General features: G+C 52.1%; 1 protein-coding gene across 1 annotated transcript; it reads right to left on the reverse strand.

Moving 5' to 3' along the window:
* Positions 1-220: 220 nt before the first annotated feature.
* On the reverse strand, positions 221-5,941 carry DMRT2 (doublesex and mab-3 related transcription factor 2). Its single transcript, XM_056106931.1, has 3 exons — positions 5,411-5,941; positions 3,368-3,470; positions 221-1,322 (listed from the first exon to the last, which is right to left on the reverse strand). The coding sequence occupies exons 1-3, from the start codon at positions 5,939-5,941 to the stop codon at positions 265-267; spliced, it is 1,692 nt and encodes a 563-aa protein (XP_055962906.1). The 3' UTR covers positions 221-264.
* Between the last annotated feature and the right edge of the window lie 4,045 nt (positions 5,942-9,986).

The raw sequence follows: 9,986 nt of genomic DNA on the forward strand, positions 1-9,986 counted from the left end.
CAGTGTCAATTTTATTGCTTTTTGAAATGTTGTGCAAAGCCTGGACCTTTACAATTTGCTCCTAGGCAATTTTCATCTTTAAGTTTAAATATATTTACGTCGTGGGAAAAGTACATGCATATGAACCTAGAGAATTTGTGAAATCATCATTTACATTAAAAATTTCTTTATACACACATCTTAAACTTTTTCCTCAAAAAAAAAGATTAGTGGTTTAAGAACTCTCTGAGTCTGCAGAAAATCCAGCTCCATTCAAGCAGTCTTTCACTGAGAGACGTGAGTGATGGCAGACGAAGGCCTCTTAAGAATCGACTCAACAGAAAATGACAGCGGTTCATTCACTGAAAGTTTCGTTCCAACTTGTTTGGCGACGAAAAGGTCCTTTGCACATCTATCTATTGTGAACGTGTACTTCTGGTTCTCCTTGACTAAATACTCTCTGTGTTTCTTGGGGCCCTCTTCAAAGGCCTCTTTGACAAATGGTGTTTTCAACTCGGGACCTGATTTGTCATTGAGCGTTTGCTGGAATAATGAGTGGAATGGATTATGTTTAAGTGGCAGAGGGTGCCTGGTGCTTTCTTTGCTGATCTTCGTTAAGACGTGCCCTTGAGCTGCCAAAGAGTCCATTTCAACAACCGGAGAGAAATTCCGTCGGGGTGGGGAGAATGCGGACCTCTCTGGGATGGCCTGGTGACCTTGCAGGTCATTTCTCAAGGTCTGGACCTCGGGAGGAGGGGGCAGCACCAGAGAAGCTTCCAGTTTGGGTGGCATCAGGTCCTGCTCTGCACCAAGTCCATCCTGGACTCGCACCCCCTTCAGTTCCCAGCCGGCCCCGGGCTTCAAGGCCTGAACTGAGGTGGTGGCGTTCAGAAGGCACTGCTGGTAGAGAACGGTGTCGCTGATGGGGCCACACTTGGGCCAAACTAAAAATCTTGAAGGCAAGGGATATTGTCGGTAAGTTGTGGCCACACTGACGTTGGAAGAAATTAGTTCCATATTCCCAGACCCAGAGTACTGCATGGTTAGATCAAGGCACGTGGGTAGGAAATTACAGAAGTCTTTGCTCGGTGGTTCCACCGGGGTGGGGCTGTAGGCACTTTTGTAGGAGCTGTATTCAGGTCCATGGACCACGCGGTTGGGCAGGAACAAGGCAGCAGCTTGGGAAGCTTCCAACATCTCCCTCTCCTTATATTCTCTTTCCAGCATAATGTTCTCCAATTCTTTATCAGCAAAGGCCCGCCTTTTCCTCATCCGGTCACTTACTGGAGGAGGCAGAGGTAAGCTCCCTCCTACATAAGTGTCTGCTGGAATGGGTCGGTAGCCTAAAATGAGTAAGTATTGCATACAAGAGAGATAAACATCTCGAGAAGGGAAATATGGAAACCTACAAAGCAAGGGAAGCACTACCAATCAGCAAAACAATTATTCACCGTCATATATTGCTGGTGAAATGTTAATAGGCTTCTCGGACTACTATCTGTCAGGAAGCAAGACCACTCCTCTGGCTCCAGTTGATAGGTTATGACTATTCACGTCATCTTTTTATACATTATTGAAAAAGATATCTCTACCTAGGGCTGAGGTCACTTTTATTTCCTAAAGATGGCTGATTATGTACCCACTGTTACAGGTGTAGAATAATCCAAGGTGAACTAGGAAAAAAGAGAAAGTTAAAGCAGATTAGTGAGGAGAAAAAAAGAGGAGAGACTTCAGGAGACAGAGCAGCTCAGGAACGGGAAAGAGCTGTTAACTAGTTAAACAGACTCAGGGGTGGACAATTAAGCCAAAGCCTCTCCCCTTGACGACCGGTACAAACAAACAAATAAAAGAGGGGTGGAAGAGGAGATTCCCTGCTGTATTGAAACTAACATTTTAATAACGTTTTCCCAAGCCCTAATCATGTTGACCAGACACCAAAACGGTTGAACAAGCAATCATTAGAGCACAGATTAACTCATCACAGTTTTATGAACAGGGACAAAGTCCAAAGCAAAGCTTAATGTAATACGCACAGAATTCCTGGTGGCATAAAATATTTTGAGTATTTCATCATGTCCAAGCTCACCACTATCAAATTTGTTTGAGGGCTCTCTTGCAATGTTTGTGTTTACATAGCGAGAAACCCATCATACTCATTTGCAAATAAAATAAAATTTGAAAATTGATGTTTCCATTTCCATGGTAGGTCTTGGCCAGGAAGTTATTTGCTTGAATTTACTATTCCATTTAGTCCTTCCACTTCTCAAATTGCTCTGACACAATTTCAACTTATCCTTGTGGTTCGGATCCTCATGAATCTGTTTGCCTAGTCTATAACCAAATTCACTTTTAGCATATGAAAAGCCACACTGAGGTCAGAAGTACAGAGCAGAGGGTGAAAACATATTTTAAAACCTATCCAGAACCAACTCAATGTGGGAGCCCCGTGAGAAACAACAGAATTCAATGATCTGCTTTTAAAATCTGCCTTTCAGTCTGAATCTCATGATTCGGAGGAGACGATTAGGGCAAATAAAATTTTTCTTTTCTTTAAACGGCAAAAACAATAGTTAATATGTTATTTATCAGATCAAAGTATCTCAGAGTCTTTAATATATCAGGAATATTTAGTGACTGAGGTATGACAGAACAGATACTTCACATGTCTGAGGCCTGAGTTCAACACCCAGAATACCCCCCTCAAAAAAAAAAATCAGTGAAAATTAATATATCCTCAGGCTTTAGTAAAAATGGAAACAGAGTAGTTAGGAATTCACATTGTTCAAGCTCAACCTCCACTTCTCTTGTTTGATTCAAAATTTTTTCCAGATTCTACCATCTCATTTGTCATGAATGTCGAGATAAAGGGTGAAATAGCAAGAATTACGTAGATAATCCAGGAAGGAAAAATAGGACAGTGAAAAAGAGTCAGATTAAAGGTTGGGTCCTTTATCAGAAAGGTCTTTACTGGTGCCTGTGAGTATTAATTAATTAAGCCCCTCACTTGTCCTATTCTAGTTAGCTCCAATTATGACTAAAGCGGGTTTTTTTTTTTTTTGTACTTCATTCCTTTTCTTTCAAAATATCTGCTCGGAAATCACTAGCAGTGTTATCTCAGTGGGACAAATTTCATATACGATCCATGCTAGTCCATTAATTATTGACAATAAAACTAGGTGACCAAAAACCTCAGGATATCTGAGAGATTCATTTTCCCACATTCTGACTTCCTTCCTTGATGAATACCCATCTAATAAAACCTCCCTCAGATTGCTCCTTCACACGAATTAAAAAAAAAAAAAAGAAAAAAGAAAAGAAAAAGGAACGTGCTTGACCCACACAGAACTTGGCTTAAAGGGCTAAAGGGGAGAGTTTCGTGTTGGTTTACCTTCTAGAATGCTTTTGGCCAGCAAACTGGGAGCCCTGACTTGTCTCTGATACACAGCTTTGCGCTCCAGGTTATTCTGTTTCCCGGAAACCCCCTTCTTGTCCTGGAAATGCAAGAGACTGAATCAATAGGGCTGGAAGGGAAACTGGGGAGTGGGGTGTGGGGAAGGGAGAGATCAGGAAGAAGGTGGTGACCTCTGGGGTCTAAATGCATTCCCTTTCCACCTCCTGTGATTCCCTGTGAATCGACATCAGCACCCCTGAACTGCAAAGCAAAAAGAGCTGGAAGCCCGGGCGCAATGAGGAGATTCTCTGGGGCCTCTCTGCTAAAATTAATCTGAGACACTTTAAAGGGGGTGAGATCCAGACAAGACTCCCCCCCACACACACACCCCGACCGGTGAGGGGTGTGAGTCTTCCCAACCCATAGATGGTCCCACTCCCCACCGCATTCCGTACTGAGCGAAAACTTTATCGTTCAATGCGCAACCCGACCGGGGAGAGTAAAAAAAGCAAAAACCCTGGGAAGCCAAGGGAGTCTGAATGCAGGGAAACCCGGTCTCATCCCGTGGTCACCTGTCTGTGGGGCTCTGGGCCTTCCCGTGCCCGCACCGGCCCCGCGAGCCGCGGGCCGCCTGCTCCAAGCGCGCGGAGAAGCGCTGACCCCGGGCCGAGGCCTCGGGCAGGTCGGGAACACCTGGATTCCCCCGGGCAATCACAGGCTTTGGGACCGTGGGCAAAGGGGAATCTTCCTTCGGGGTCTGCGCCCTGTTCGCAACGGTGGGCCACGCTCCGGCCCCCTCCCCACCAATATGTAAAATGGAAAATCTGGGATTAGCCCCTCGAGGCGTCTCTGCTGAGTTCACCCAATGCTGCGGCACCAGAAAAGGCGAATTCAAGAAGCCTCTGGGGTGGCCGAGGGGGTTCTGGGGAAATTTCTAAGACGCCGAAGCTCCCGGTGGCATGACCTTGGCCCGAGGGACAGCACTTTCGGCCGGACTTCACCCGGTCGTGCCAGCCCAGGGAAAGCGCCTTGGACCCTGCGCAAGGCCTGGTTCTTCCTTGCCAACTGCGTGCGCGCTGTAACCGTGGCAGCCCCGGGCCTGGCCAAGGAAGCGCCGCGGGCTTCTTTCTGCACCCCCAACCCGGGCCACCACCCAAATTAACTTTCCAGGGGCTGGATGGAGCGATAGCACAGCGAGTAGGGCGTTTGCCTTGCACGCACGCGGCTGACCCGGGTTTGATTCCCAGCATCCCAAAGGGTCGCCCCTGGAGCACCACCAGGAGTCATTCCTGAGTGCATGAGCCAGGAGTAACCCCTGTGCATCGCCAGGTGTGACCCAAAAAAGCAAAATAATAATAATACAAGTAAATAAATGAAAATTAAAACTCAGGGCTGAGAGATAGCTCAGGGGTCCAGAGCATCTATTTGCATGCAGGAGTCAGAAGTGGATCCTCGGGGGCTGGAGCGATAGCACAGCGGGGAGGGCGTTTGCCTTGCACGCGGCCGACCCGGGTTTGATTCCCAGCATCCCATAGGGTCCCCCCTGGAGCACCGCCAGGAGTTAATTCCTGAGTGCATGAGCCAGGAGGAACCCCTGTGCATCGCAGGGTGCGACCCAAAAAGCTAATAAAAAAAATCAACTTTCCAATCTGAATTGCCGGTGGGGGTGGGAGGAAGGCGAGCCCTAAAAGCGCTGCTGTGTTGTCTGACTGCGGGAGGATCCCTGAGCATCCCCCCTACCCTCCGGCCCCCGGAACAGGCAGGTGCGACCCCCTCCCGCTCCAAACCTCGTTCTAGATCTCCGAGGAGCCGCATCACTGCCGGGTCGTCCGCACCGAACCCACCCCACCAAATTCTGGGAGCGATTCTCTCTCTCTCTCTCCCCCTCCCTCCAGGGATGCCCAGGGCTTCCTCCCCGAACCATGCACGCCCAAGAGGGGGGATGAGAGGGAGAAGGGAGTCCCCGCCCCCCCTCCCCTCCACCCCCCAAGGGCCCCGCGCTGGGCCCCGATGCGCGGCGTCGCGGCCGGCCGTACGCACCTCGGTGGCCTGCTGCCTCCGGAGCGCCACCTGCGCTGCCATGACCCGCTGCCGCTCCACCACCAGCAGGCAGTTGGCACACTGGCAGTCGCGCCAGCGGCAGAAGCGCTTGTGGCCCTTGAGGCAGGACACCACGCCGTGGTTGCGGCAGCGCGCGCACTTGGGCGTGCGGCTCAGTTTGCGCGGCTCCGCGCCGCCGCCGCCGCCCGCGTTCGCGCCGCGCTCCGGGAGCCCCGCGGGGGCCGGCGAGGCCTGCGGAGTGGCCGCGGGCAGCGCCCTGGGCGGCCGCGCCCCGGGCAGCTCGGGCCGGCCAGGGGCCCCCGGGCACGCGCCCGCGTCCTCCGCGTCGTCGTCGTCGTCCTCCTCGTCCACGTCCTCGTCCTCGTCCTCGTCCTCATCCTCGCCGTCCCCGTCGGGGCGCGGCGGGCTGGACCCGGGCGGCGTGGGGGGCAGCGGCGGCGCCCCGCGGGCGTCCTCGTCCAGCTCCAGGCTCTCCACGTCGATCTCCCAGTCCCCCTGCCGCTCGGCCATGGCACAGCGGAGCCTCGCGGGGACCCACCGCCGGTCAGTCGCCCGCGCCCTGGGGAGGACACGAAAAGGCGCAAAGGATCAGGCCCCCCGGGTCTTGCATCCAGTTGCCCACCGCAGCCCCGGGGTCTTGCATCCACTTGCCCACCGCAGCCCCGGGGTCTTGCATCCACAGGCCCACCTCCCCGGCCGGGGAAAGGTCTGGTCTCTGCACATCCCTTACTTTCACGCATACGTGCCTTTCTGATCGCTTGAAGGTCCCCCCAGGGATGCACCAACCCGACCGAGGTTTCCATCAATGAACGTTAAGTGCTCTGCGAGCATCTGACCTTTTAGCCCAGGCCTTTCAAAGAGGCTGTGCCTGCGTTTTCGGGGACAAGTAAAAGGTAACGCACTCAGCACAGAGACACACGTTTTGTGGCCACTGAACACCGGCTGAGGCGATCTGTCAGTCTTCCCCCAACTAATAAGAGAAAGACATTAACATAGATGGGAAGAATGATCTCCTAGTGGTCCCAGGGACCTCGGAGATCCCAGAGAGGTTGGCACCCTGCACCTCTCTCGTGTCTCGCATCTGCCTCGCTTGCAGAAGGCTGCCACTTGGCACACTGCAACCCTCACACACCGGCAACGAAAAACCCAAGTTAAGTGTCATCAGAGTCACTGGACTGAATGCAGAGGCTCGCCCGGCAGCAACAGAGCTTTGAGCCAGGTGGGGCTAGGCCGCGCAGGTTTTAAGCACCCTCTGGAGGTCGGTGGGTCTTGGTTTGCATCTTTGAGGCAAAACTCCCAAGGGGAACAAAACGAAATGAAAGGTGACTCGAGCCCTTTGCCCTCCCTGCAACCGCCCGAGCGACATCACTGCACTCACCAAGATTCTGGAAGCCCGGGCTAGGAGCCGAGGCAAAAGCTATCCAGCCTTGGGAACTGGCTCTTGGACCGCAGGCTGTGCTCGCACACAGAAATCGGGGGGCGGCCGTCACACCCTACCACAAAAAAACGGGGGCAGACAGCTGGAAGCCGGGAGGATTCACCACTGGATTCACCGGAGAAGGTGAATCAAGTCCTCAGTGGCCTCGCCACGCACATCTCGGACTCAGCCAAGGTTTGCTCGATCCTTGGCCGCCCCGGGCACTTCACCTCCTCCAAACGGCTTTCGGCTTCCTCGGACCCAAGTTGGGCGAGAAGGTTTGGGCCGTCCTGGCCCGGATCAGATCGCCGGCTCCGGGGAAAAGCGGGCGGGCGCGCGCAGCTGCGGGCGGCGCAGCGCCCCTGGCTGCAGTCGCCAGCCTGGGCTCCCTTCCCCGGTATTATCCGCTCGGGTCCCCGAGATCTGCGCCCGCTGATTGGCCGGTTGTCAGGCGGTGTGCACGCTGATTGGCCGAGGAGCATCAGCTCGGCGCTTTCCTCCTCCTCCTCCTCCACCTCCTCCTCCTCCTCCTCCTCCTCCCGGCTGCCGCGCTCCTCCCAGCAGCGTTCGGCGAGGAGCCTCCTGCCGGCGGGCCCTTCGGTGTAGCCGGGTGACTTTATCCCAGATCTAAACCTCAAGGGTGCGGGCAGTCTGCGGGACTCAAGGCTCCGTTACTCTCACGGACTAGGAAACAAGCAGAGATACATTCTTACGAATCGCGTTGCCCGCAACCGAAGGTAACACATCGGAAAGGCTACTGTGTATCGCTGTTGTATCCACATCCCTGAGATGTACGTGATTCGATCGTTCACCGGGAGTTGGGCGCGTTAATGAGGCCTCCCTCCTTAAGGGGTGCCCAGAGAGGCATCCGACCTGCGAGATTAAATCCGCGGTTTCCTTGCGGCCAGGTAGCCTCAAAGTAATCCGGGGATACTCTCGTGGCGACGGCTGGCTCATCCCCGAAATGCAAAGCAGTTCCTCGTTAACCTTCACCGTGCCCGCGAGACAGGCGTGTCGCCAGGACTTCTACGTCACTTGCTTTTTTTTTCTATGTGGATTGCTTTTACAATTATGGGGGAGAAAGGAAATCTATGGTATTAAAATATAGGTTTTTGTATACTCCGGGCGTATTTCTTAAGAAAGCTCTTTTATTTTTAAATGCTTTTTTAAGTGTGAATGACTGTGTTTATAAAGAGGGAAAAGTAAACCGTCTCCAGTTTCTCTCAAAAATTCCTTCATGGAACTTTCACAAAAGTTAAATTCCAGCATACCGAAGAAGGAATTAGCCCCTGAATTCGACTCTTGCGCTCTATTTAACTACATTTAAAGTTACTTCGATGCTTTTCCCCTGTAAATAATTAGAGTTTCTCGAGATCGATTTAAAAAATTAGACTAGGAAATTGGCTGTGCTTGTACCCAGCACACAGTGGGCCTGAAATGAGTATTTGCTAAAATAAAGGCACTTGCTGAGTTGATTCTAACGTTGTTTTTTCGAGACTCCAGCAGAAAGGATAAATTAGTCCAGTTCTCAGAGAAGTGGGAACAAAGCGGCGAGGAAACAGATTCTGACAGTCGGAAGCGCAGGTATTCTCAAGAGTTTGGTGAGTTCCATAAAATAATTAATAAATAAATAAATAAGAGCTTGGTGAGGGTGGGTGGTTTTTTCTGAGGACCAGACACCAGAATTGTTTTTGTTTTTGTTTCGTTTTGTTTTGTTTTGTTGGGGGGGGCGGGCACATCTGGCAGTGCTCAGAATTTCTCTTCATGGGGGTGCTGTTCCCCCAAGCACCGGAGCCCATTGTGATGTCCTAGGAAGAAAGGAGTGGGATGGTCCTGCTTACTGCTCTCGCTGCCCAAGTCACTCAGGGCTCTAGGAGACTAAGTGCCGACCTGGGAGCTTGCACACTCTCAGACATGGCACCCCAGGGCCCTGAACACCTTCACTGCCTCTTGCTGGTCACTAGCTCAGAATCAGTGAGTTTCACCTTTTTTTGCTATTTCCCTTCCGCGGCAAACCTCACCTATTAATCTGCTTTAGAGCATTTGAATTCCTAACCAAAGCAGAAACATGCATTCTTCCGATTTTTTGCCTAAGAGGAAACTGCGCTTCTAAGGGCTCTCTCAATGGGTGGAGGGAGGGGAGGGGAAGGGGAACCGTGAGGCTGGAGTGCACCTCCATGGGAGAAGACACAGTAACTTCGCTGAGCCCCCTAGTTTCCACCCAGAATGCCCGCAGTCTGCGCTAATAATTTTTATTTCTATCCCCCTGAACACCCTTCTGGGTTGGGCATCCGACATGATAAGCACCCCTCCTGCAAGCCTGTAACAGAACACTGGCCCAGTTTCATCATCTCATTGTGTTTTGTTGCTTTTTCTTTTTCTTTTTTTTTCTTGCCTTTGTAAATAGGCATTTCGGCGCTTCCTCGAGAGCAAGGCAGAGATGAACCCCACCGCCGCTGGGAGTGAGCGCTACCGTTGGCACGTTGGGCTTTCAGTGTATCAGTTTTTGGTGGGCTGAGGGCAATGAGCGTATTGGCCCTTCACCCTCCTGAACATTGAGGAAAAAATCAGGCACCTCCGTTTGTTAACTGCAGGCTATTAGATGGAGGGGAAAGGATCCCTGGAAAGGAGAGGAGAGTCAGAAGGGCCACTGAACGACAGACACTTTTCCTACCTAGAATATAGAAGTTGTACTGTCCTAGAAACGAGTTTTCCAGACAGCTTTGTAAAGTGGAAACGAAGGGAATTTCGGGAGAGTGAACCCTGAGGTCTGAGACCTCAGTTAGGCTGAGGTCCGGGGCACTGGTCCCCAGGGCCTCGGAAGTAAGAGTAAGGCCCTGAGCAGGTAGGATCAGAGTCAGAGAACTTCAGCCCTGCCCACGCAGCGTCCATCCCCAGGTAGAAGAAACTCCAGTGCTTCCTCCAGGAAGCAGGTGGGAGGGAGGGAGCCCCGTGGGTGGGTCCTGCACTGTTTGGCAAGCTGCCTCCACAGTGCTCCCTTCTCCTCTCTCCTCGACCCTCCCAGCGTCCCATCAACGCTACTTGGGGGACTGGGACAGCAAAAGTGATGCAGCTTAATTGTTCCATTTCTGGACCCAAAATGCCCCGCCAGCCCTCCTAAGAATCACTGTCCCACCC

The sequence above is a fragment of the Sorex fumeus genome, unplaced genomic scaffold (genome assembly GCF_029834395.1).
Source record: "Sorex fumeus unplaced genomic scaffold, SorFum_2.1 ptg000149l, whole genome shotgun sequence".
In the NCBI taxonomy this organism is placed as follows: Eukaryota; Metazoa; Chordata; class Mammalia; order Eulipotyphla; family Soricidae; genus Sorex; species Sorex fumeus.

Coding starts and splice junctions, on each gene's coding strand:
- DMRT2 (XM_056106931.1), bottom strand. CDS start 5,941: ATGGCCGAGCGGCAGGGGGACTGGGAGATCGACGTGGAGAGCCTGGAG. Junction 3,471..5,410: donor GGAGGCAGCAGGCCACCGAG/GTGCGTACGGCC, acceptor TTGCATTTCCAG/GACAAGAAGGGGGTTTCCGG. Junction 1,323..3,367: donor GGCCAAAAGCATTCTAGAAG/GTAAACCAACAC, acceptor TACTCATTTTAG/GCTACCGACCCATTCCAGCA.